At 40.1% G+C, this 26,921-nt stretch overlaps 2 protein-coding genes and 1 long non-coding RNA gene across 5 annotated transcripts; 1 reads left to right on the top strand and 2 right to left on the bottom strand.

The window, feature by feature from the left end:
* Positions 1–169: 169 nt before the first annotated feature.
* LOC124864035 (transmembrane protein 220-like) lies at positions 170–6,572 on the bottom strand. The gene is made up of 6 exons (XM_047358641.1): positions 6,413–6,572; positions 6,300–6,329; positions 6,168–6,228; positions 5,855–5,978; positions 511–570; positions 170–426 (listed from the first exon to the last, which is right to left on the bottom strand). Exons 1-6 carry the CDS (start codon positions 6,560–6,562, stop codon positions 294–296), a joined length of 558 nt encoding a protein of 185 aa, XP_047214597.1. The 5' UTR covers positions 6,563–6,572; the 3' UTR covers positions 170–293.
* A 47-nt stretch (positions 6,573–6,619) lies between these two features.
* Positions 6,620–7,199, bottom strand: LOC124864037. Its single transcript, XR_007037252.1, has 3 exons — positions 7,155–7,199; positions 6,784–6,868; positions 6,620–6,646 (listed from the first exon to the last, which is right to left on the bottom strand). It is a non-coding gene; the product is annotated as an uncharacterized LOC124864037 (long non-coding RNA).
* Positions 7,200–9,108: 1,909 nt separating this feature from the next.
* Positions 9,109–25,439, top strand: LOC124864757 (dual specificity mitogen-activated protein kinase kinase 4-like). 3 transcript variants are annotated; one of them, XM_047359661.1, is made up of 13 exons: positions 9,109–9,604; positions 12,657–12,692; positions 13,364–13,396; positions 17,496–17,598; positions 17,690–17,864; positions 17,944–18,063; positions 18,161–18,280; positions 18,364–18,415; positions 18,492–18,619; positions 22,042–22,119; positions 24,483–24,631; positions 24,770–24,815; positions 24,906–25,439. In XM_047359661.1, exons 1-13 carry the CDS (start codon positions 9,433–9,435, stop codon positions 25,017–25,019), a joined length of 1,326 nt encoding a protein of 441 aa, XP_047215617.1. In that variant the 5' UTR covers positions 9,109–9,432; the 3' UTR covers positions 25,020–25,439. The 3 variants fall into 3 exon arrangements, with proteins under 3 accessions (XP_047215617.1, XP_047215619.1, XP_047215618.1); XM_047359663.1 differs by lacking the exon at positions 13,364–13,396 and having other exon boundaries at positions 9,110–9,604; positions 17,508–17,598; XM_047359662.1 differs by lacking the exon at positions 13,364–13,396 and having other exon boundaries at positions 9,110–9,604.
* The last annotated feature ends 1,482 nt before the right edge of the window (positions 25,440–26,921 follow it).

The following is a 26,921-nucleotide window of genomic DNA, read 5'->3' as shown; positions in this document are numbered from 1 at the left end:
TGACACCCAGCGCAAAATCATTGACAATGCAGACAGAAAATAAATTTGGTCTCTACAACTTGCCTATACAGAAAGCTATGTTACAGTTTTGGAACAAATTCATATCAAATTTACAAGGGTCAAAGACTGTTTATTGTAATTACGGAAATAATTAACAAAAAGACAAATCTTTCTGCTCTAATTCATTTTTATTAAACAGGTCCACAAAAAACTATTTCCTTGGCGAGGGATTTTTCCATCAAACAAAAAAAAAAAGGAACGTCATGAGAAAGAGGAGCCCAGAAGTAGCTGCTTTAAATCGCAGTTTTACAGTGTGAAGGCCAGTTTGATCTCAGCTCCTTATTGACGTGGTAGTAAAGCCAAGCCACAATAGGGAAAACTGTGATGGCAACAGCTGTGGAGACTCGCAGCATCCCAACAGGGGCTCTGGTAGAGAAGGACAGTGGAAAAAAACAAGAAGTTTTAATCTATTAAAAGCTTAATGTAAACTTGTGTTGAACAGTAAATTACCTTCCAGAGTGACGACATAATATGAGCCAAACAGCTGTCAACAAAAGACCAGAAAATTCTCTATGGAGACAGAATGTGGAAAGCAAAAGATTATTATTCATTGATATTATTCCATCATTGCTCATTCCTTTCTGCCCTCTTCCTGGCCTAGTCTCTAAGGAAATATTTATCTTTTTTACCTATTCTTATAAGCAAAGTTTTAATAAAGAGGCTAATGGAATAGTGATTTTAGTTAGATCTACACTCTATAAAAACAAGATATTTCTTTTTTTTCCCCCCCACACTTGTTTTTCAGGCTTGTACAAATATTCCAAAAAATGTTGAAAGGAGGGAACATATAGTTCAATTAGTCATTGGATTACGTTGCTTTGCTAAAATGTTTATACAATGTTTACATTTTTCTGATTTTTTAACATTATAGCAGTGTTTTTCGTTGGGAATTATATAATAAACCAAAAACCAAGAAGATAACTGTGTAATGGACAAAGGTTTTTACAATAAAAATCTTAACCACTTTTCTCTACAATTACAGCTGAAAGTATTTTGGGTATGTCTTCACCAGCTTTCCACATGAGAAGACTAAAATTATCTCTTTCCAAAATAAGTCAAGCTCAGTCAGACTGGATAGACAGCGACTGTGAAGATTCATTTTCACGTCTTGCCACAGATGTTCGATTAAATTTAGGTGTAGGCCATTCTCAGACATGAATATGCTTTGATCTAAAGCATTCCATTGTAGCTCTGGCTGTTTGTTTGGGGTTTCTGTCAACGCTGAGAGGTAAACCTCTGCCCCAGCTAAAGGTCTTTTGTACCATCTTACAGGTTTTCTTCCATCTTCCCATTAACACTGTCCAGCTTCCCTGTCCCTGCTGAAAAAAAAGCATTCAAACACAATGATGCTGCCACTACAATGTTTCATGGTAGGAATGCACTCCAAATCATCACTGACTGTGGAAAATTCACACTGGACCTGAAGTAGCTTGTATTATGTGACTCTTCGTTCTTTCAGACTCCAGGACCTTTGTAAATGACCTTTGTAAATTACTTTAATCTAAAAAGAGGACTTTGGAGCAAAAGTGAGCAACTGTCCAGTCCTTTCTCCCTAAGATCTGTACAGACTCGGCAAGATCCAAGAAATTTGTCAGTTTACTCAAGGTGGTAAGAACAAAGGTTGTTCTACCATTTCATACTAAATGGGAATCACATGAACATCTCCCACATCAAGTTTCTGATCAGTAACAAAATAGTTGTCAGCTATGACCTGTGAAATGTGTGGAGAACACGCTGCCAGGACTCCCAAACCAGAGACACAAACCTTGATCTCAAGTAAGACACTTCTGATGGGGTCTTTGGTTCGTGGGTAGCTTAACTCAAGGAATGTGGCTGTTGTTGACCATGTCCTGGATGCATCTTTGAGGTGGCTCATGAAGCTCTGAGTCCAGCTGCAGTCCACACCTTGTGAATCTCCTAAACTTTTAAATGGGCTTTGCTTCACAATCCTCCCAAGGCTGCAGTGATCCATGTTACTCTAACACCCTTTTCTACCACACTTTTTCCTTCCACTTTACTTTCTATTAATATGCTTGGATACATGTACTCTGAACAGCCAGCTTCTTTAGGAAGGACTATTAGTGGCTCAACCTCCTTGTGGTGGATGTCATTGACAGGACAACGTTTAAGTAGGCAGTTCTCCTCATGATGGTGTAGGCCATAACATAAAATTTGTGCAATAAAAATCATTTTTAATCAGTCTTATGTAATATTCTAATTTTTTGACAAACTGAATTTTGGGTTTTTAATGAGATGTAAGTCATTACCATCAAAATTAACATAAACTATTGAAATACATTACTCTGTGTATAATAAATCTATATAATATGCAAGTTTAATGTTTTGAATTGAATTTATGACATAAAGAAACCTATTACTGATATTTAAATTTATTGAAACGCATCAGTAAATACACTGCTGAAAAAAATAGAGGGAACACTTAAACAACACAATATAACTCCAAGTAAATCAAACTTGTGTGAAATCAAACTGTCCACTTAGGAAGCAACACTGATTGACAATTAATTTCACAGCTGTTGTACAAATAGAAAAGACAACAGGGGGAAATCTTTGGTGATTATCAGGACACTTAATAAAGGAGTGGTTCTGCAGGTGGGGACCACAGACCACTTCTCAGTACCGATGCTTTCTGGCTGATGTTTTGGTCACTTTTGAATGTTGGTGGTGCTTTCACACTCATGGTAGCATGAGACGGACTCTACAACCCACACAAGTGGCTCAGGTAGTGCAGCTCATCCAGGATGACACATCAATGTGAGCTGTGGCAAGAAGGTTTGCTGTGTCTGTCAGCGTAGTGTCCAGAACCTGGAGGCGCTACCAGGAGACAGGCCAGTACACCAGGAGACGTGGAGGAGGCCGTAGGAGGGCAACAACCCAGCAGCAGGACCGCTACCTCCACCTTTGTGCAAGGAGGAACAGGAGGAGCACTGCCAGAGTCCTGCAGAATGACCTCCAGCAGGCCACAAATGTGCATGTGTCTGCACAAACGGTTAGAAACTGACTCCATGAGGATGGTATGAGGGCCCGACGTCCACAAATGTTCACAGCCCAACACCGTGCAGGACGCTTGGCATTTGCCAGAGAACACCAGGATTGGCAAATTCGCCACTGGCGCCCTGTGCTCTTCACAGATGAAAGCAGGTTCACACTGAGCACATGTGACAGACATGACAGAGTCTGGAGACACCATGGAGAAAGATCTGCTGCCTGGAACATCCTTCAGCATGACCAGTTTGGCAGTGGGTCAGTAATGGTGTGGGGTGGCATTTCTTTGGAGGGCTGCATGGCCCTCCACGTGCTCACCAGAGGTAGCCTGACTGCCATTAGGTACCGAGATGAGATCCTCAGACCCTTTGTGAGACCATATGCTGGTGCGGTTGGCCCTGGGTTCCTCCTAATGCAGGACAATGCTAGACCTCATGTGGCTGGAGTGTGTCAGCAGTTCCTGCAAGATGAAGACATTGAAGCTATGGACTGGCCCGTTCCCCAGACCTGAATCCGATTGAGCACATCTGGGACATCATGTCTCGCTCCATCCACCAACGTCATGTTGGACCACAGACTGTCCAGGAGTTGGTGGATGCTTTAGTCCAGGTCTGGGAGGAGATCCCTCAGGAGACCATCCTCCGTCTCATCAGGAGCATGTCCAGGCGTTGTAGGGAGGTCATAGAGGTACGTGGAGGCCACACACACAATACTGAGTCTCATTTTGACTTGTTTTAAGGACATTACATCAAAGTTGGATCAGCCTGTAGTGTGTTTTTCCACTTTAATTTTGTGTGTGACTCCAAATCCAGGCCTCCATTGGTTAATAAATTTGATTTCCATTGATAATTTTTGTGTGATTTTCTTGTCAGCACATTCAACTTTGTACAGAACAAAGTATTCAATGAGAATATTTCATTCATTCAGATCTAGGATGTGTTATTTGAGTGTTCCCTTTATTTTTTTCAGCAGTGTAATAAAAATAAAAATGACACTAGCTTCATTCACTGCTCTGTGACTTTAATATATCAACTGCAGAGGGTCAAGCTTGTCCTGAACATTAGTATGCATTATTATGGAAGGTGTCAAAGCCTTTCCAAATGTTTTAAAACCCTTAGACTTTATACAGGTCCTTCTCAAAATATTAGCATATTGTGATAAAGTTAATTATTTTCCATAATGTCATGATGAAAATTTAACATTCATATATTTTAGATTCATTGCACACTAACTGAAATATTTCAAGTCTTTTATTGTCTTAATACGGATGATTTTGGCATACAGCTCATGAAAACCCAAAATTCCTATCTCACAAAATTAGCATATCATTAAAAGGGTCTCTAAACGAGCTATGAACCTAATCATCTGAATCAACGAGTTAACTCTAAACACCTGCAAAAGATTCCTGAGGCCTTTAAAACTCCCAGCCTGGTTCATCACTCAAAACCCCAATCATGGGTAAGACTGCCGACCTGACTGCTGTCCAGAAGGCCACTATTGACACCCTCAAGCAAGAGGGTAAGACACAGAAAGACATTTCTGAACGAATAGGCTGTTCCCAGAGTGCTGTATCAAGGCACCTCAGTGGGAAGTCTGTGGGAAGGAAAAAGTGCGGCAGAAAACGCTGCACAACGAGAAGAGGTGACCAGACCCTGAGGAAGATTGTGGAGAAGGGCCGATTCCAGACCTTGGTGGACCTGCGGAAGCAGTGGACTGAGTCTGGAGTAGAAACATCCAGAGCCACCGTGCACAGGCGTGTGCAGGAAATGGGCTACAGGTGCCGCATTCCCCAGGTCAAGCCACTTTTGAACCAGAAACAGCGGCAGAAGCGCCTGACCTGGGCTACAGAGAAGCAGCACTGGACTGTTGCTCAGTGGTCCAAAGTACTTTTTTTCGGATGAAAGCAAATTCTGCATGTCATTCAGAAATCAAGGTGCCAGAGTCTGGAGGAAGACTGGGGAGAAGGAAATGCCAAAATGCCAGAAGTCCAGTGTCAAGTACCCACAGTCAGTGATGGTCTGGGGTACCGTGTCAGCTGCTGGTGTTGGTCCACTGTGTTTTATCAAGGGCAGGGTCAATGCAGCTAGCTATCAGGAGATTTTGGAGCACTTCATGCTTCCATCTGCTGAAAAGCTTTATGGAGATGAAGATTTCATTTTTCAGCACGACCTGGCACCTGCTCACAGTGCCAAAACCACTGGTAAATGGTTTACTGACCATGGTATCACTGTGCTCAATTGGCCTGCCAACTCTCCTGACCTGAACCCCATAGAGAATCTGTGGGATATTGTGAAGAGAACGTTGAGAGACTCAAGACCCAACACTCTGGATGAGCTAAAGGCCGCTATCGAAGCATCCTGGGCCTCCATAAGACCTCAGCAGTGCCACAGGCTGATTACCTCCATGCCACGCCGCATTGAAGCAGTCATTTCTGCCAAAGGATTCCCGACCAAGTATTGAGTGCATAACTGTACATGATTATTTGAAGGTTGACGTTTTTGGATTAAAAACACTTTTCTTTTATTGGTCGGATGAAATATGCTAATTTTGTGAGATAGGAATTTTGGGTTTTCATGAGCTGTATGCCAAAATCATCCGTATTAAGACAATAAAAGACCTGAAATATTTCAGTTAGTGTGCAATGAATCTAAAATATATGAATGTTAAATTTTCATCATTACATTATGGAAAATAATGAACTTTATCACAATATGCTAATATTTTGAGAAGGACCTGTAGGCACAGCTTTATTTCTTTGTTATCCAGTTAGCATGAGATGGCAGCATACCGGCCCTCCTCCTGCTGAAAGATCTGCGTGACTCGCTCTGTGTAAAGTTTGAATCCTAATATGAAGATAGCTGCGCTGGAGATCATTAGGTGGAGATCAGCAACTCGCCTCCAGGGCAAAGTTTCTGGAATTAAAAACCAAAAAGCAACCAGCTGTAATGTCACCATATCAGCCACTAGGTGGTGCTATTAGAACTAGTAAAATGTGCTGGAACGGTACAGAGTTCAATAATTTGTCCTCAAGAGTGAAAACCAAGAAAGAGGGTGTAAATCCAATGCAGTCTGCAAATGCTCATCCAGCCCTTTCTGCCTACCTGTCACATGCGGTCCGAAGCCAAGAAATGCACAAAGGACAGCAGGGACTCCATAACCCACCTGAAACAGAAACACGTCAAGCACAACCTGCACACCCAGAAGGGGAAAAGCTGCAAAGCCCCTAAACCTACCATCCATAAACCTGCATCTGGGTCATTGATCTGCAAAATGAGATCAGAACAACTGATATTATTACCATTAAAAGAGCCCAGTCACAGTAAACACTAATTCTTCAAGGACTAACCTGCACATATGAAGCCAGAACAAAGAACACAGACATTACAACGTTACTTATTCGCCAAACAACAGAAAGCCATGACTTTGAGTTTTTCTCCTCACAAACTTCCCCCATTGTTGTTTGGAACGGTGCTCTTTCCCCTCCCCGCCCGGGCATACGGGACGTACAGACGTCAGTAGGCCGACGCACGTACCGCCGCTGCACTGATGAAGAGGGTTCGCTCGATATCAACGTCTTCAGCTGAAAGAACACATTGTGTTTGTACAAAATATGTAACAATGGTCGATATTTTTCTAGTCTAATAGCAAAAAATGGATGATTTTGATATTAATCGCAAATGTCTTTCCACGAGTGATGTGTTATTGAACAAATCTCACTGTGCTCTTCCAAAGACGTTGCGGAAACACGGGGGAATGCCATCCGGCATTTGTTGTCAGAATATAATTCAGTCACAAAACTGCGCTAAGCAACATAAAAAGGACAAAATTATTTATCATATTTAGTAATGTGTTTATGTATTACATTTATTTTCGTATTGCTGTCAAATCAAATCAAACCTTGTTTGTGTAGCATGTTTAAAACAATTTTCCACTGACCAATATAATCAGTACTAATGTAAATGCAATCAAGATACAGTAAAATATCAGTACGATTACATAAATAGGGCCAGTCATGTACAGCCGCAGTTATAAACAAGGTAAGTGAAATAGCTTCATGATAAAATAAAGGAGCTTAAAACAAGACATACATAAAAAGAAAAACAGATACATGTCCGTCATTTTCTATGCGTCTGCCATAGTGGGTCGCGGGGGAGCTGGTGCCTATCTCCAGCAGTCTATGGGCGGGAGGCGGGGTACGCCCTGGACAGGTCGCTAGTCCATCGCAGGGCAACACACAAACAACCACGCACACACTCATTCACACACCCTAGGGCAATTTAGAGAGACCAATTAACCTAACAGGCACGTCTTTGAAATGTGGGAGGAAGCCAGAGTACCCGGTGAGAACCCACGCATGCATAGTGAGAACATGCAAACTCCATGCAGAAAGATCCCCGGCCAGGAGTCAAACCCAGGACCTTCAACAGTGCTACCAACTGCGCCATCGTGCAGCCCACAGATACATTTAACAGTTAAAAATATTACATAAAAAGCAAAAAAATAAAATAAAATGCAATTTGAATTTAAAATAACCAATTAAATAATCTTTGGTGTTTGATGGAAAGCTACAGTAAACAGTAATGTTTTTAGTCTTGATATAACTAACCAACAGTTTCTGCACATTCCAGCTTTACTAAGACTTGGTTCTAGAGCTGAAGACCGTACATGTAAAGTTAATTTTGCCTCCTCTTTTTTAAGTTCTGGCCCTTGGGACACTGTGTGAGCAGGTCTCTGGTAATCTGAGGGATCTGGGTTTACCTGGTCTGCAGCTCTGAAATGTTTTCAGACCCATGACTGTTCAGTGCCCTATAATGGATCGACAAGATTTAAAATTCTGTCTTTTGATAAACAGGGAGTTATTTAAGGACTGATGTGTTATGATCTTATTTTGTTGTGTTGGTCAGGACTCTGGCATTTTAGATGAGCTGCAGTTGTCTGATTTATTTTTGTTGCAGTAAATGGTAAAGACAATACAATAATTCATTTGCAATGTTATTAGCGCTTCTGGAGGATCATCTAAACCTCTGAAACAAAAGCATGCACCAGTTTGTCTGTGTACTCATCTGACCGGAAACCCCTATTTTGGCCAATATTTTTTTAGATAGCAGTAGGCTGATTTAGAGTGCACTTTATGTTACTGTTAAAAATTAGGCTTCTGGCACACTCTTTGGTCTTTAGTCTGATTGAATATTTCTGAGTGCTGATTTCTAAACTGTCCTTTATGGGGCCAAAAACAATCACATCTGTATTTTCAGTATTAAGCTGAAGCAAGTTTTTTTTTCCATTCAGTCATTAGTATTATGGATGTACACTGACTCTGTGATTGTAAGGGACTTTGATCTTATGATGACAGAAATATAAGGTTTGTGTCAGCATACACAGGGAACAAAAACTACGGGGAGCGTATATTGAATAAAAGTGGCCCGAGAATGGAGCCCTGAGGAATCTCACATGTGATTTTTTTGCACAATGCAGCACTGGTATACAGCATTATCAACGCACAGTTGAACAGCCAGAACATGTTTGATATGATGCAAAGAAAGTGTTGTGCATCTTGGCTGAGCCTTTTCTTCAACACAGCAGATCGAAACAATGTGTGCATTATGCCAGATGATGATCTGGAATAAACAATCCACCTTTTCCAATTTTGAACCAGAGCCTCAGGCTGAGAGGAGCTGTATATTATAAGAGATCTTGTTGAAAAAGGACCATGTTTAACTGCATGCCTTGCCCGGAATAGCAGTCGTTCAGATATGAGAGAGGGACATTGTTTTATTTTGTTCTCCACTGAAATAGAAATTATAACCTACCGCACTTTGTGACAACGTCAAGTTATTGTGCCCTGTTTTAGCAAACAGGATTTGAGGAAAGGGGCCAACGAAAATTAACACAGTTTGATTAAATTAAGGGAGCAGAATTAGCAAGTTAAACACGTCAATAACGTACAGTAGTGTTTTTTTTTTTTTTTTTTTTTTTTGTGGGTTTACATAAGCGTGATGAATAAATGGCCTTGTATTTTATGTTGAAAGAGCTGCTACAAAACATCCGGTCCCTCCCCGGCTAACAGCTGCTATCTTGCTGCGGTTTGTGGGTGTTGAAATGTCAGCTGATTGTTAGCCCGTCTAGCTAGCTTAGCTTAGCTGGCTGTTTGTTTTTGTCCCTAGATAAGGCGCTTCTAACGCAGCCCCCAGGGTTAACGCATATTTAGTCATTTCAAGGACTTATACTCGTTTACATTCGTCGCCTGTTTTTGTTTCGCGGGGCTAAGCCGCCGTTAGTGGTGCTGAAATTTCCACAGCAGCGAGGAGGAAAAGGGAGTGAAGTTGCTGTCCGAGTCTCTCTGCATTGCAGCCCCCGGCGCTGCTGATGGAGTTCAAACACACAACAATGGCGACTGCTAGTTCAAACAACTCAACAACACCCAGCAGCCACAGCAGCAGCAGCAGCAACAACGCAGGATCGGCTGCGCACCACTTCCAGCAGCCGCAGCAGTCCCAGTCCCAGTCCCAGCACACTACAACCATGAGCAGCATGCAGGGTGAGTCAGGGAGCTCTCATTCGGTTGCTGTGAAGGTTAATGTTAGCACGGCTAACCCAGGGAGGCTACTCCTTAGGCTGCCAAATATTCCCAGAGGAATGATCGAGCTGTCACATTTTACACAACGAGTCAGCGGCTTCTTGATTACACAAGCTAACCTAATGGGAACAATGGTTTCCTGATGTTCTGGGGAATTTACTGAGTGACTTTGCAGTTAATTGTTTAGGTTTGATGCAGTCGCTTGATTTTAGCCAGTACAAAATAGCATTTTATATTAACTAAAGCATTAATCTTGTATTTATTGGATTGGGCTGTATAGGATCAGAACAATCTGTGATGATCTTCACTAGAATGGTCTTTTATTTTACTCTGGATGTACAACATTTTATTCACACGTGAATAAATTAAAATCTATGAAATATAATTGAATTGCAGTGTGTGCTTAAAACGTTTAGTGTGGATCTTGAAATTTAATTGGACTGGTTGGAACTGGATTGACCTAGAATACGTTGAATTGGACTTTTATATGGCCTGAATTAGGCTGAATTATACTGAATTAAGCTCAGTTGAATAGGATTTAGTAGAATTGAAGTGGATTTAATCTTATTGGCCTCTGACTTAAATCTGTGTAGAATTGATTGAAATCATTACTGGATTAGTGTGTGCTGTATTGACATTGAATCAAACTGTGTGTGTCTGGACTTTGAATGTAAGAAAGAGAGCAGAATTTGGCCGTTTAATCCAACATAGTCAGCTTAAAATCAAAGTCCAAACACACACGGTCCAATTCACCCAGGTTCATTCTAATTCATTTGATTTGCACTTTATATAAAACATTTTAGTTTTAATCTGCGGAACTGTGTTCAAGCTGTTAAGTATTCAAGTTTAATGATTCTTTATTAAAATTAGACTGAAGTATTTAATCCAATTCAAATGGAATTGGAAAGAGTTGAATTAAAACCAAACTATGCTAAACTATATTGGAATAATACCAGATTGAAGTGCATGGTTGATATTTGGAGCAAGTTTCCCTGCATGGACTGTATGCAGTTGAACCTCCATGTTAATCTGTGTTCATCTGAACTGGATTCAAACTAAAATAAATGGGAATCCATGTTAATAGGCTTTTGTTTATACATGACAACATTAAACTGATTTAAATGATTAAATAATGGAGGTTGACCATAATGAATTGGAATAAACCTAATTGAAATTGGTTAAAGAGATTTTTTGCCTAAGTCAGGTGGTCATATTCAGTTAAAACTGGATAATATAGAAACATCTACCTGGCTTTGATTTAAACCTAATTTTGTTGAATTGAATGACATGAATTGGACTTGTATTATCCCTAATGAATAGGACTAGATGCTCATAGCTTTTAATTTACTTGATTGATCTGAAAGGCCTGATTTTGGACTTTGACCTAAATCTGACTATTTTAAATGAAATTATTGCTAAATGAATTTATTGGACTGTATGTAATTCAAATTTGATGTAAACTGGGCTGTGGTGGAACGTCTCTTATTGGAGTCTGGTTGAAATCCCTGTAGAATTGGAGCAGACTTGTAATTCAGTTAGACTGTGTGAAACTGGATTTATAATGCGTAAATATAAATTGGACCGTGTTGAATTGAACCTAAGTACCAGATTGAAGTGGACTTCAAGCCTTACTGAGTTTGACTTAACGAATTAGAATGAGTGTGATTGAATTGGACTGTAAATAATTGAACTTGGAATAATTAGAAAGTTAAAATTTGTTGAATTGAATCACTTTAAAATAGAAATGGATTTAAAAGTCTGTTATTGGAGGTTTAGGTTTAAGTCAGTGGGGTCCAAAGTAACTCCTCCAGGGCCGGTATCCTGCATGTCTTAGTTCGGTCCCTGGTTCAACACACCTGAATCAAATGATGGTTCATTACATTGAATAATATTGAATCAAGTCACCACTGGATTGAAGTGGACTTTAATGAATTGGAACTAGATTAATTGAAATGGACTGTATGTAAGTTTCCTTTTATTTAAATCTGACTTTGTTCAATTTACTAGGATTTTATCTTGCTTGAAGTTAACTCTGTTGAACTGGAAATGACTGCAGTTTTTTGGACTCTGGGTAATTGGATATAAATTGAACCGATTCACTTTGTCTGTGTTCCCTGATGTTACTTTGTAAAGAATTTGTTCTACATTGATCAACTGATTCAAACTGAAACTTTTCAATTCAATCCAGTTTTATTTATATAGCGTCAATTCACAACACGTTTTCTCAAGGCTCTTCACAACAGTCAGGTTCATACATTCCAATTAATCGTAACCATTGAACAGTCAGATTCAGTTATTTATTCAAATTGGATAAAAAGTTTTTCTGTCTAAAGAAACCCAGCAGATTGCATCCAGTCAGTGACTTGCAGCATTGCCTCCTCCTGGATGAGCATGTAGAGACAGTGGACAGTCACTGGCGTTGACTTTGCAGCAATCCCTCATACTGAGCATGCATGTAGCGACAGTGGAGAGGAAAAACTCCCTTTTAACAGGAAGAAACCTCCAGCAGAACCAGAACCAGGCTCAGTGTGAGCGGCCATCTGCCGCGACCGACTGGAGGTTTTTCATTTATAAAACCACTTAATTGAGTTATTTTTAGTTTACTTATGTTGTTCCATTTTAAAACAAAAGTTATCCTAATTATAAATAATGTCCCATTTCTGTCCAGCTGCCTACGGCTTGTTTTAATCTTATTGAATCCACTTCAGTGCATTTATAAACAAACAACAGAATCCAGTAAGACTGAATGGTTTGTATGTTGGTGTTGAGCAGGTCAAGGTTATCCCAACATTGTCTTAAACACCTAAACACAATAAAGTTGTGCTTCACACAGCTTGGAGCTTGAAGTTTGGTGAGTTTTGGATGTTTCCCAACAGATTTAAAGAGCTAGCTTTGCCTTGAGCCGCTGCTCTAGGAGGTAGAAGTGAAACCTGAAGATGTTCAATGTTCAGCTCCCTTTGCTGCACTGCTGCTGTATTTCTATGCAAACACTGTCTCTCATCTTAACTTTCAGAGTCCAACACCTGCTGGAGATGTCAGAGTGAAACAGGTAGCTCCACACTTCTGTCACTTATTGGTTTAAAAGTAAAGAAATAAAAATGTTTTTTTTTTTAAATCTGCTTTTTGAAGAATTACTGCAGCTAAGTTATGTAAGAGCATTAATAAAACCTCTATAGGCTGTGATTTATTTAGCTTAACATTCTAAATGATTTGACAATACGACCTGATGTAGTCTTAATTTATATTCCTCTGACTGTATTTCATTTTTTTTTACCTTAATGCTGCTTAATTATTGCTTCCTAACTCCTGATGTGATGCTGTCTGACGGTGAGCTGTCCGGAGAAAATAAAACGCTTCTTATGCCCTTTTCCCTGTCAAGCCATCTGAAAATGGTTCTTCATTCCATCTTTTTGACCCTTATTTTTACCAGCCGCTCATGTTTACCATCTTATTTACCTTCGTTTTGTTGTGGTCAAGTGTTTGTAGCAGTCTCATAGGTGCATGCTAATCCATTTCTTTTCATAAAATGCATTCTGTCTGCAAAACGATCCTCCAGAAGCGCTAATAACACTGCAAAGCAAGGTAGATTTCTGTAAATCAATTTTTAACATTTAGCTGTGGAACTAAAGAGACACATTTAAAGCAACAGACTCTGATGTCTAACTGACAAAGCAGTCTCCTGAGGATTATAAAAAATAAAAGCTTTCTTTTCACCTCTAGGGTTTCAGATAAACCTGTCTGGAGCTCACCCAAGTAAGCCAAACCTCTTTTGCTTCAGCACCAACAGCACTCATCTCTTTCTTTCCGCCTGACACTTTGGTATGGAGGGGATCTGTCCTGCTGTTCTCCACTAATCCAAGCCTGATTGGTCTGAGTAGGCTTGTGCCAGAAGCAGATATGCTCTGCAGATTTTAATTGACTATAAGCGAATAGTTGCAAGCATGCACAGAAACTAAAGGCCACCCTTCTAACTCTGTGGTTTTCAGCGTGCAACTAACAAGCAAAAGAAGAGTTTGTTTGACGTGTTTCGTTTCTGTTTTTATTTTTGGTGTGGGTGCACTTCAACTATCCACTTGTGTGTAGTGAAAACACACTGAAGTTGTCATTTTAAGCCCTGTTTGGCCTATTCCTGCACACATTCCTGTGGTGTTTTGGGTGGTCCAAACATTTGAAGCGAGGTGAAATCAGCGCAGTTGGTCTTGCATGTTTCCATCACAATACGTTGTATTTTTTTTTAGCTTTTTAAGTTTGTTTACCTTTCCATTTTATGTTTGCATTCAGGTTAAAGTCCAGCATGCTTTGCTGTATTTTTGTTACAACATCAAAGAGCTGAGGTGTAAATGAAGCGCTAAGAAGTTGCAAGCTGACAGATTTTATGCATTGTTTAGCTAAAATGACTGCAGTCTAAACCAGATATACTGGAGTAAATACCTTTTAATGACGCTTACTGTTGTATTGAGTTTAATTCTAAATATCAAATCTGCCTTGAAAAATAGGAGGAATCAGAAACCAGAACAGTCCTGCAGCAGATGCTGTTTTTGAAATGTTCACTTATTTATTTATTCACTGCCATTGGTGCTTTATGGTGAATGTATTTACAGATTTCTTACATTTTTTACCTCTTTGAGACACATAAATGTCTCAGACCATCACACCAGCCGCAGATAACCAGAGTAATTATAAGAAACAGTTTTTAAATCAGAATTTCATTTACTAAGGTAAAAAAGCTGCCCAAACCAGCCTGGACCCATTGGAAAAAATAATTGGTCCCCAACTCTAATAACTGCTTGTGCCACCCTTGAACCTAGCAGCTGTCCTCAAATGTTTGTTATAACTGCGGATGAATCTTTTACGTCAATGTGGAGGAATCTGTCCTACTGTTCTTTGCAGACTTGCTTTAATTTAGCCACATTGGAGGGAGATTGAGCTGGAACAGCCTCTTTAGAGTCACACCACAGGATGTCGATTAGGAGTCCGAACTTTGGAGAGGTCTCTTTTTTTTTCTTTTTTTTTTTTTTAAGTAGCCCAAGACCTTCACACTGCCAGCAACATGTTTGTTGGTATGACGTTATTATTATTATTATTAGTTTTTTTTTTAATGATCGCTTGTTTTATGCCAGTTGTAAAATGACCCACACTTTCCAGAAAGTTCCACTTTTGTCTTGTCAGTCCATGGAATATTTTCCCAGAAATATTTTTTGGAAAATATGAGGCCTTTGTGTTGTTTTAGGTCAGCAGTGGTTTTGACCTTGGAGCTCTGCTATAGAGGCCATTGTTGCCCAGTCTCTTTCTTATTGGTGAATCATGAACACTGACCTTAACTGAGGCAATTGAGGCCTGCAGAGCTTTAGATGCATTTCGAAAGCTTTGTAACCCAGACTGATAGATGTCAAAGACTTTGGTTCTCTTCTTTTCTTAAATGTCTTTAGCTTGGGGCATGATGTGTTGCTGTTTGAGTTCTTTGGCCTACTTCATTTATTCAGATGGGTTCTGTTTAAGTGATTTTTTTTTTATTATTCTACTGATGTGGGTGTGGCTATCTAAGTTAAACTAAAACGACGCAGTTATAAGTAATTTATGATTCAACAGAAATCAAGTCAAGTTTATTTATATAGCACTTTTCAGCAACAAGGCACTCAAAGCGCTTTACATAAGGAAAAACATTACAATGATACAGAAAATCAAACACAGAAAAACAAATCAAATAATATTAATAATCCTTGGGAGTTTACTGCTAAGAGCTGGTTCTAATCCAATCTTTCTAATAGAGGTAATTAGATCATTAAGTCCTCTGTGGTAAGGAATTCATCCTGTGCTTGAAGAAGGTCCAAACATTCAAATACTAATAATGTTTGGCTTTCACTGGTATGAAAGAGTTGTAATACAATCCTTCTAAGAAATCAAAAAATCTATGGTCATTGGTGTAAAAGAAGAGCATTTATATTTTCATATAGGGTAGGGCTGGTTTGGATTGGATGGTTTCCTCTAGTAAATTAAATCATAATGTAAAAACTGGATTCTGTACTTACTCAGGTTATCTTAGTCTGATATATAAAAAATATTTGATCTAAACCATTTAAATGTGCCAAGAAGCCAAATACTTAAAAAATCTGAAACTGGGCTGATACTTTCTAACAGCACTGTAAGGGTACCCTGGTCTTTACTTATTCTGAGTACTACTTGAGTGTAGCAGTACTTAATTATTCCTATTCACGTCTCAGAATTTTATTGTGCTTTGTCCAGTGATATAAGCATAACGTGCAGATGTAACTACAAGACTTGTAAGACCTAGAAGGAATGAATATTATTTTCTATGCATTGCTAGTCTTAAAACCCACACAATAACCTCTGCACATTAGCACGCAAATACTTTAATCTTATGATATTGGCTAAAACTACGATTAGCTTTTACTTACTTAAGCTTTGCCACTAACATCGTAATGATAATATTAGTAATAGTGTTGTCATGCATTTATTAAAGTAGGTGTTAGTGTTAGCAGTTTAAAATGAACAGACCCATGCTAACACAACCATAAACATTAAATATTTGATGTTAGTTAAATCAAAAACATGCTAACGCTAATGTTAGCAAGCTAATGCTAAAGCTAGCATCAGATTAAGGGCCCTGCCCGTTGATGGAGAAGAGGTAAACCGCATTTAGATATGTTGCCACAATGTAGGAGGTTTTGCTAACAAGCAGGTCAATTCCTTTAATAAGCTCCTTTTAAAATTCTTTTAAAGATCGAAGAACATCCCTAATTACATCTTAATCACAACAAATAGGGAACATCTCCTATTTAACATCTAAAAACAAAATACAAAATCCATCTCTAATGAATATTTCATGGCAAACAAACTAGCTAACTTAAATACTAAATAATTCTTAACTAACATGAAATAAAATATTTTAATTTAGGGGTAAATTAAGTTTTAAATTTATTTTAGAGAAACAGTTCATCCAAATTCAAGTCCCAGTGCAGGTTTGTGTCGATTCCCAGATGCAATTCAAAACGTGGTGGCTGCCCACATGCATCTTCTCTACATGGCACCAAAGACAATTTAATGTCTACTGTTTTATGTTTGTGGTGCAGCCATAAGTGTTAGCACGCTAATGCTAACCCTAACGTTTGCATTAGTAGAAACGTGCTACCGTTTGCTAACTGTAGCAGCTGATATTTGTGCACCATTGTATTAAATTGCAACTTCTGCGCACTGCTTGGCCTCTTTCTAGTAGAATTATTGCAGGACATTGAAACACCAATGCAAACACGGTTAACTCGCGATGTGTTTCATCCTTCAGTCAATAAGTGAACAATTCAAACATGGCTTAGAACAGCTTTTTCGCCCAGTTACTAGAGTCCCTTTTTTTTTTTTTACTTCATATTTCTTATCTCAAATTTTTTTTGTTTTAGATATTCAGTTTTTCTGTTAGGAATATTTAAGTAGCAATCCTGGGAGTTTTGAGTTTCCTGTTTAAATAAATAAAACATTAAAAGTTAAGACAAGGGGCACTGATTCTCGTACTGCACACAGAGATGATAGAATTTAGTCCAATCTTAGTGGATTTTATACATGTTATTACTGTCTTTAGTTGTTTTTTTGGATTATGTAGTTTTTGCAATTCTTACGCCCCTTCCCTATAAAAATTATTAAATCCATTAAATTCTAGTAATTTTTCATGTACTCATCTTTTCAATCCCTCTGTTGTCTCATTTTATGGTTTATTGTTTTTGCACATTTAACATTCCTACTTTTTTACTTTGAATGACTGTTTTTCTTTTGCTCTGCTTTTCATGTTTGCTCCATTAATTAAATTAATTAAAAAGTAATTAATGTTTCTCCTGCTGCTCAGGTAAACGCAAAGCTCTGAAACTGAACTTCGCCAACCCCTCAACCAAACCCTCCACTAGATTCTCCTTAAACACGGCTGGACCTCCATTTCAGAACCCCCACATGTGAGTGAGCCCCCCACCTTATTGTGGGAATAAGAGTCAGCCTTTTGTCCGGTTTCTGTTTAATGCTTAATGGATTTTTTTGTTTTATCAGAGAGAGGCTGAGAACTCACAGTATTGAGTCGTCGGGGAAGCTGAAGATCTCCCCAGAGCAGCACTGGGACTTCACAGCCGAAGATCTCAAGGATCTGGGTGAAATAGGCCGTGGGGCGTATGGCTCTGTCAACAAGATGGTGCACAAACCGAGCAACATGATCATGGCAGTTAAGGTGACCTGTCTTTATTCAGGGTGAACGCCTCTCATGGAATCTGAAAAAAATTAAATAAAAAAGTAATTTTTTCTTCCAGAGGATCCGGTCAACAGTTGATGAGAAGGAGCAGAAGCAGCTGCTGATGGACTTGGACGTGGTGATGAGAAGTAGTGATTGTCCTTACATTGTCCAGTTTTACGGCGCTCTGTTCAGAGAGGTGAAGCAAATTGTTCCAGAAACACTTAAAGTTAAACAAGATTTAAAATGTGGGTTAGTTCTTCTCGAAATGACCCGATTTGTTGGATTTTTTTCAGGGTGATTGCTGGATTTGTATGGAACTCATGGCTACCTCGTTAGACAAATTTTACAAGTTTGTATATGGCTCGTTAGACGACGTGATTCCAGAAGAGATATTAGGAAAAATAACTTTAGCTGTAAGTTATTGGGGGTTTTTTAAACACATTTTCTCTCAGATTTTATCCATCAACATCTTTTAACATCTGTTTTTGGTGTGCAGACTGTGAAGGCACTTAACCACTTGAAAGAAAACTTGAAAATAATACACCGAGGTAAGCAGACTTCAGCTGCTGTGAGTTTAGGTGTTTGCACTTTTTCACCATCCGTTGTTCTGCTCTCTCCACTCAGACATCAAGCCGTCCAACATCCTCCTGGACAGGAACGGCAACATAAAGCTCTGTGACTTCGGCATCAGCGGCCAGCTGGTGGACTCCATCGCCAAAACCAGAGATGCAGGCTGCAGGCCGTACATGGCGGTCAGTAACTAAGCAGGCGTTTAGCTGTAAAGCTTCTTAAAATAGGTTTCTTTTTATTTTTCTGTTTTTCTGTCATGGATATTGTCTACAAAAAATGCAAGCGCTGATTTTATTGTTAACATGATATATAGCAGCATATAAATGTTTTATAACTTGCATTCGGTGGTTTGCAAACATTGGTTTTGTCTTTTCTTCCTGTCATTTCTTTAAAGACAAGCAGGTTGTTTTTAAGTGTTTCTTCAATTTGTTCTTTTTGTTGATGTTTTAATGTATGGTTGAAAACGTAACCACCGCTGCATTCTTATCTAAGGTTTGGCAGCATTTTCAACACTTGTATGAGCAGTTTTCCTAAAACTGGACTTAAAATGTCACTGAAATCACCATAAAGGACAGATTGTTGGGGCAATTTTTTATCGATATTTCTGAATTTGACGTACTAATCTAATTTTATTTTAAAGAAAAACAATTTCAAATACTTCTGAAATATTTTATGCAGCTCGTTCTTCATGTTGTTGTTTTTGGGGGGGGGGGGTTGTAAAAAACCTGCATGAACAGAAGCATTATTCTCACATTAAAACATTTCTCAGCTGTTCGCTCAACCTTTAGTTTTTTGCTGGCTACAGTAGAGCTGAAATAAATATCAGGTTCTGCTTCTAACCAAAGCTTGTTTGTGCTTGGTCGGGCACTTGAAGGAATCTTGCTATGATCTTGAAATTGTTGGTCAGATTTGACACAATTTGGACCATGAAAGCAATAAATAAATCTAAAATTACATTGATGAAAACTGTATTTCCTGCAAACAGTTGATATGAAAGCTTTGACGGATCCAAGCAGTGACCTTATTGTGGCGGCATCACCTGAGGTTATTTTTTGTCTGAGTTACGTCAGTTGTTGGGTCTCTCGCAGCAGTTTCCATTCTAAATTTAGTTCTGGAGTACCACTACCCAGCGGTCCAACAGCTCCGCTCCACTCTCTCCTTTCCCGTTGGAACAGCGGCGCTCCATTCGCTCAATCCAAGTCGCTCCGGAGCATCCCGAGGCCAGTGACCTCAGGCTGCAGGAATCTAAGCACCAGTTTCTTGTTTCCAGCTGGCAACACCAGGTGTGTTGATCCCAGTGCTGCGGGTTACAACAGGCCTAATGATGTTTAGCGGCTGAGTTATTGTTTAAAAATGTGTGGACCAACTCAAACTACAGTGAGCTGTGGATAATTTACTTTCCATGATTCTGCCCTCATGAGCTCAGCCTGTGATACCTCCCACTTACAGACAGTTGTTGATCTGTTTTTACTCCAAAGGCTCGTTGGGTAAAAAGAGGTTGCTACACAACTACCTGTAATAAAGACTGAATACATTTACTTCCATGATCTAAGACACTAGTTCTCTCATATACCATCCAGGTCCAAATCATGGGTACTGAAAGCAATATTTTAGATGGAAAAAGCAATTAAACAGATTTTTTTATGTATGAAAAGTCCAAATATTTTTAATCATATCCAATAAAATATAGTGTAGCCAGCAGTTCTCAGATATGAACTTTGATCCACTTTAGCTGTCTTTTCTCCAGGTAACCCCACATGGCCTCTGAGGGCTGGTGGTTTAGTCGGTTTAGTCAAAGCAAATTCCTAACTATGCAGACAGCATTCCAAGGTCTTGAAAACAACAGCTGGGCATGACCTTGTCAGTTGTTACGCTTTTAAATGTTTTGTCGTCTTATACGAGTAATCTATTAAGCAAGACATGACCGAATGTTTGAGATCATCATTTTCTCACCCAGCTCATTAAATGTGCCCATGACCCAGTCCAATCAACGTGTCATCCAATCAGGAGTGGAGGGATCACCTAGTGCAATCAATGTGCCATCCAATCAGGAGTGGAGGGATCTCCCACTCCAATCAATGTGCCATCCAATCAGGAGTGGAGGGATCACCCACTCCAATCAACGTGCCATCCAATCAGGAGTGGAGGGATCACCTAGTGCAATCAATGTGCCATCCAATCAGGAGTGGAGGGATCTCCCACTCCAATCATACGTGCCATCCAATCAGGAGTGGAGGGATCACCCACTCCAATCAACGTGCCATCCAATCAGGAGTGGAGGGATCACCCACTCCAATCAACGTGCCATCCAATCAGGAGTGGAGGGATCACCCAGTGCAATCAATGTGCCATCCAATCAGGAGTGGAGGGATCACCCAGTGCAATCAATGTGCCATCCAATCAGGAGTGGAGGGATCACCCACTTCAATCAACGTGCCATCCAATCAGGAGTGGAGGGATCACCCAGTGCAATCAACGTGCCATCCAATCAGGAGTGGAGGGATCACCCAGTGCAATCAACGTGCCATCCAATCAGGAGTGGAGGGATCACCCAGTGCAATCAATGTGCCATCCAATCAGGAGTGGAGGGATCACCCAGTGCAATCAATGTGCCATCCAATCAGGAGTGGAGGGATCACCCAGTCAAGGTTCTGTGGTGTATAGTGAACCACATTGTTGAATTTTCACAACATTAGGTGCACTCGTATTTTTGACTTAACAAATATAGGTGTACCCATTCAGGATGTTCAGAAAAATACACATTTTAAAATGTTTTATTTTTTGTGGAATAATAAAAAAATCACTAAAATATCTACCATCTATCCACTTAAACCACTTGAGAAAATGCTTAAGGTTGTATTCGGCAAACATGAAGATTAAACAAGGAAAATCCTGATCATTTTGGTGCATGACTTTAAAAGCAGCTGCACCAAGTGGATTGATTTAATTTTTATCCAGCTCCTGTTTCCTGGGGTAAAAAACTTTTAGATGAGGGCAGCAAATATTTAGAACCTGCTTCAACTGAGTAATAGTCTGACATAGTGGATTAAATCAGTAAATCTGAAATATATTCTGATGGAAATTCTAAAACATAGACAGTGCTTTGCTCAATAAAATACAAATGATCTTTGTATTAAAACAGTTTTTTACCTGCTTCCTCTGCAGTGATTTTTAGCGATCAAGCATTGCTGCAGATGTGATGCGCTCCTTTGCAGCAGTGACATCAGCATCTATTTCAGGCCTGTAAATGGGCCAGTGAGATGCATCCTGCGCTCTGCACTGCAGCCCTCTGTCACACTTTACTCTGAGTTGGTGTTGGAGTGAAGAGGAAAGAGGACAGAGCAGAAGCTGCATGTGTCTAAGCCTGAGATGATGGCATCCTGTGTGCTACAGATTAAAACAGTAGCTCATTCATGCTGCATCCTGTTGCAGAACTGTTCAACTCTCTCCTACATATTGTCTGCTTCTCAAAATCAGGGGATAATGACTAAAAACATTCAGTTGAGACCACCGGAATGTATAAGTGTGTAATTTCCCGGTGTGCATTGTATTTTCTTTAGTTTTTAAACTTCAAGTTCAAATTCTGTCTTTTTTTTTTCTCCAGCCGGAGAGAATTGACCCCAGCGCTTCCAGGCAGGGATACGATGTCCGCTCAGATGTTTGGAGTTTGGGAATCACATTGGTGAGCTCATCCTGCTTTGGTCTTCCACATCTCTGCAGAAAATTACTTGAAACCAGGGAGGGAGTGGAAAATGATATTTCCACCTTAGTAAAAACAGTGTTGCTGTGTTGCTAATTAAGCGTGTGTCCTTGAAATGCTTAATTAGCTTACAGCAGAGTGAAGTTTGGTCTTCAGAGTATTCCAGGCTGTGTAAACATGCAATCATGCATCCTTCAGAACAAACAGCAGCTTGTTGCAGAAAGCAAACAAAATTTGTTCCTGTAGACAGTAGCATTCATTTCAAAACACTGTTTAGCAGAACGATCAGTAAGAAACTGGTTTGCTATTTGCAACACTTCGGACGTTGAGGTGCAAAAATGAGTAACCCAGTTTTATCGCTCTGTATCCACCCCATGACACTGAAGGATCATCTGTAGCCCTAATTTTTTGGTTTCGGATAGATGTTTTCAGCTAAACACCAGCTGACAGCACCACTGTCAGGACTTCTGGGTTGAAATAAACAGGTTCTCCTATTATCTGTAGAAATGGCTTTAACATCCACATACAGGGGTTGGACAATGAAACTGAAACACCTGGTTTTAGACCACAATAATTTATTAGTATGGTGTAGGGCCTCCTTTTGCGGCCAATACAGCATCAATTCATCTTGGAAATGACATATACAAGTCCTGCACAGTGGTCAGAGGGATTTTAAGCCATTCTTCTTGCAGGATAGTGGTCAGGTCACTACGTGATACTGGTGGAGGAAAACGTTTCCTGACTCGCTCCTCCAAAACACCCCAAAGTGGCTCAATAATATTTAGATCTGGTGACTGTGCAGGCCATGGGAGATGTTCAACTTCACTTTCATGTTCATCAAACCAATCTTTCACCAGTCTTGCTGTGTGTATTGGTGCATTGTCATCCTGATACACGGCACCGCCTTCAGGATACAATGTTTGAACCATTGGATACACATGGTCCTCAAGAATGGTTCGGTAGTCCTTGGCAGTGACGCGCCCATCTAGCACAAGTATTGGGCCAAGGGAATGCCATGATATGGCAGCCCAAACCATCACTGATCCACCCCCATGCTTCACTCTGGGCATGCAACAGTCTGGGTGGTACGCATCTTTGGGGCTTCTCCACACCGTAACTCTCCCAGATGTGGGGAAAACAGTAAAGGTGGACTCATCAGAGAACAATACATGTTTCACATTGTCCACAGCCCAAGATTAGCGCTCCTTGCACCATTGAAACCGACGTTTGGCATTGGCATGAGTGACCAAAGGTTTGGCTATAGCAGCCCGGCCGTGTATATTGACCCTGTGGAGCTCCTGACGGACAGTTCTGGTGGAAACAGGAGAGTTGAGGTGCACATTTAATTCTGCCGTGATTTGGGCAGCCGTGGTTTTATGTTTTTTGGATACAATCCGGGTTAGCACCCGAACATCCCTTTCAGACAGCTTCCTCTTGCGTCCACAGTTAATCCTGTTGGATGTGGTTCGTCCTTCTTGGTGGTATGCTGACATTACCCTGGATACCGTGGCTCTTGATACATCACAAAGACTTGCTGTCTTGGTTACAGATGCGCCAGCAAGACGTGCACCAACAATTTGTCCTCTTTTGAACTCTGGTATATCACCCATAATGTTGTGAGCATTTCAATATTTTGAGCAAAACTGTGCTCTTACCCTGATAATTGAACCTTCACACTCTGCTCTTACTGGTGCAATGTGCAATCAATGAAGACTGGCTACCAGGCTGGTCCAATTTAGCCATGAAACCTCCCACACTAAAATGACAGGTGTTTCAGTTTCATTCTCCAACCCCTGTAAATCATGGCAACAAAATTGGTCTGAGATGTTGTTTTCTTGACGCAACGAGAGAAAACCCATCATGAAGAAATAAGTTTATCCATCCATCATCCACCCATCCAATTATCAAATTTTTCATCCATCTGAACATCCATTTGTTTGTCTAACCACCTCTTTGTCTCCATTCATTCATCCGTCTGTCTATAAATGGTTACCGTGCTGCTGGTGCATGTGGAAACTGGTAATGAGAGCATGTGACATGCTGAATGTACAAGTCTTCCTGCATTATAATCCTGAAACGTGTTTGGATTGGATGTTATTGTTATCTTGGAGCAAAGTTTTATTTGTAAGAGGTATTGTTCTCAGTGCACTCATCCACAGTACTTTCCAGAGGACTCTGTTGTACCTGTGTGCTGCAGCTTCTTGGCTGTTTCATGTAGAGAAACTTCATTAAATTAACGAGGATGTGACAGTCTAGAAAACAAGCTCTTCATTCTGCCGGGTTTTTATCCCTTAGGTTTATTTTCTCTGCTTTCTTCATCATTTTTTTGGGTGTGTATATTTCAGTACGAGCTGGCCACAGGACGGTTTCCCTACCCGAAGTGGAACAGTGTGTTCGACCAGCTGACTCAGGTGGTGAGAGGAGACCCACCGCAGCTCAGCAACTCAGACGAGAGGCGCTTCTCCCCCAAATTCATCTCCTTTGTTAACGTGTGGTGAGAAATCTTCAATGCATTAACAAACATGTGCCTTGTTTAGATTTTTATTCATGTTTTGGTGTAGTCTTCTGCCCCGTCGTGGACAAATACGCAAACTACCCTCTCAAACGTGATGCTTTACGTTGTCATTTTCAGCCTGACAAAGGATGAATCCAAGAGGCCAAAGTACAGAGAGCTTCTGGTAAGTTTAGGTTTAGTCAAAGAGAAAATATAATATACATCAGTAGAATTTCTTTCTCATGCCCCCCTTTATTTTATTTTTACACACCAGAGAGACCCATTCATTCAGATGTACGAGGAGCGCTCAGTCGACGTTGCCGGATACGTCTGCAGGATCATGGATCAGATGCCGGCCTCTCCCAGCTCCCCCACATACATGGAATGAAAGCAAGACAAAAACTAAACCACATCAACCTATCTCCACCGATCTGTTAAAAACAAACCCATCAACGATGAAATCTTTGTGTCAAATTGTTTGGTCCCCTATTGCAGTGTTAAAAGAGAAAAAAAAAAACGCACCATTTATGGATCAGTCTGTATATATTTCCGCACTTCTGTTTCTCTCTTGTTCACAAATGCACAGACACACACATATATATTGGGAGCTGGATCCATCAGCCGTTACACATCTCCAGGACTGCTAACAGGGAGTTACCAGTCACTGAAAAATAATGTGGGAAATGTATTTATGGAACCAAAATGATGTAGAGTTTTTGATTTGGACACTTTAAAACCAACTGGAATCATCCTGTCTGTTAACTGTTCCGCCTCTTTAATGTCCGTGAATAAGAGCAATGTGTTTGGTCAGACATGCAGTATGCTGATGAATGAATAAAGACAAAGGAGAAAGAAGACGATGAGTTCTGTCTTCTTTTAGGTCATTGTTTTGAAAATCAATATTCATACATTCATAATTAATACATTTTATGTTATTATGGATGCACTGATATTATTGATGTTATGGCCGATAACCAATATTTACAGATATTATATAAATTTCCTAACCCTTTCGACACTTAAAACACCCCCAGTCCTGCATTACACAACCAACAGATACCACAGATATCCCCCTCCAGAAACACAAACGGCAACAAGATGTAAATAAACACTGGTTGTTAATATCGGCCCAGTTTTACTAATGGGACCGATACTGATATGTTAACAGTTAAACATCGGCTGATACCGATGTTAATGCAGATATATCGTGCATCCCTGGGTTTGATCTTTGAGCTGGAAAACACAGATAATCACCAGATGTTGGAGGCTGCTTATGATGGTCCGTGTTGATGCCCACCTTCTGCCAATAATGGAGAAACTCTGCACTGGTGGCAATGTGATTCTGTAGCCCACTTCAAACATTTTGTCACTTTACAACCAGAGGTGTGCATAAATATAAAGTAGAAAGAAAAAAATGCATGTTTTTCAGTTTATTTTTCTACAAATCTGAAAAGTGTGGAGTGAGTTTCTGTTGAGCCCCTCGGCATCAGTTCTTTGTAGAACCACCTTTTCTTGCAGTTACAGCTGCAGCTCTTTTAGAGTACATCTTCACCAGCTTTTTACATCTAAAGGTTGAGACTTCATTCTTCCTTTTCCAAATAGCTCAACTTCAGTCACATAAGGTGGACAGTGTGTAATTTCAACTCTTACCGCAGATTCCCAATTGAATTTAGGTCTGGGCTTTAAGTGAGCCATTCCATTGTGGCTCCGGCTGTGTGTTTAAGATCGTTCTCCTGCTGGAATGTGAACTTCCACCCCAGTTTCAAATCTTCTAACAGGTTTTCTTCCAGAATTGTCCTGGATTTAGCTTCATCTTCCCATCAACTGACCTGCTTCCCTGTCCCTATTGCAAGAAAAGCATCCCACAGCATAATGCATCCACCACCATGTTTCAAATTGGAATTGTTTGTTCAGGGAAATATGAAGTTGTTTTTTTTTGTAAACAAGTTTTATGGCTCTCTCGCTGCCGCTTTTTTATGAAGGCCAGGTTTGACACGAGTGACTAATAGGTGTCTTATAGATGCCTCTCCACCAACACAATGGAGCTCTGCAGCTCCTCCAAAGTCAACATGGGCCTCTGATTAATGCTCTACTTGCAGAGCCAGTTTAGGAGCAGCCGTATCTTAGGTGTGCAGTTGGCCCATACCAGCCAACCAGAGCTCTGTGAGATGTTGGGATATTGTTTTAGAACCTAATCCTGCTTTAAACCTCTCCACAACCTTCTGCCTGACCTGTCCGCTGTGTTCCTTGGTCTTCATGATGCTGTTTGTTCACTAATGTTCTCTAACAA

This window comes from Girardinichthys multiradiatus, chromosome Y, assembly GCF_021462225.1.
Source record: "Girardinichthys multiradiatus isolate DD_20200921_A chromosome Y, DD_fGirMul_XY1, whole genome shotgun sequence".
Classification (NCBI taxonomy): domain Eukaryota; kingdom Metazoa; phylum Chordata; class Actinopteri; order Cyprinodontiformes; family Goodeidae; genus Girardinichthys; species Girardinichthys multiradiatus.
Note: the sequence above shows the minus strand (reverse complement) of the source record. Positions and strands in the feature narration are given on the sequence as shown.

What these genes read in the sequence shown, in the direction of transcription:
- LOC124864035 (XM_047358641.1), bottom strand. Translation starts at nt 6,562, where the DNA reads ATGCCCGGGCGGGGAGGGGAAAGAGCACCGTTCCAAACAACAATGGGG. An exon ending in CAGATGCAGGTTTATGGATG is followed by an intron (nt 6,229 to 6,299) that starts GTAGGTTTAGGG and finishes TTTCTGTTTCAG; the next exon opens with GTGGGTTATGGAGTCCCTGC. An exon ending in CTTCGGACCGCATGTGACAG is followed by an intron (nt 5,979 to 6,167) that starts GTAGGCAGAAAG and finishes TTTTAATTCCAG; the next exon opens with AAACTTTGCCCTGGAGGCGA.
- LOC124864757 (XM_047359661.1), top strand. Translation starts at nt 9,433, where the DNA reads ATGGAGTTCAAACACACAACAATGGCGACTGCTAGTTCAAACAACTCA. An exon ending in ACATGATCATGGCAGTTAAG is followed by an intron (nt 17,865 to 17,943) that starts GTGACCTGTCTT and finishes TTTTTCTTCCAG; the next exon opens with AGGATCCGGTCAACAGTTGA. An exon ending in ACGGCGCTCTGTTCAGAGAG is followed by an intron (nt 18,064 to 18,160) that starts GTGAAGCAAATT and finishes GATTTTTTTCAG; the next exon opens with GGTGATTGCTGGATTTGTAT.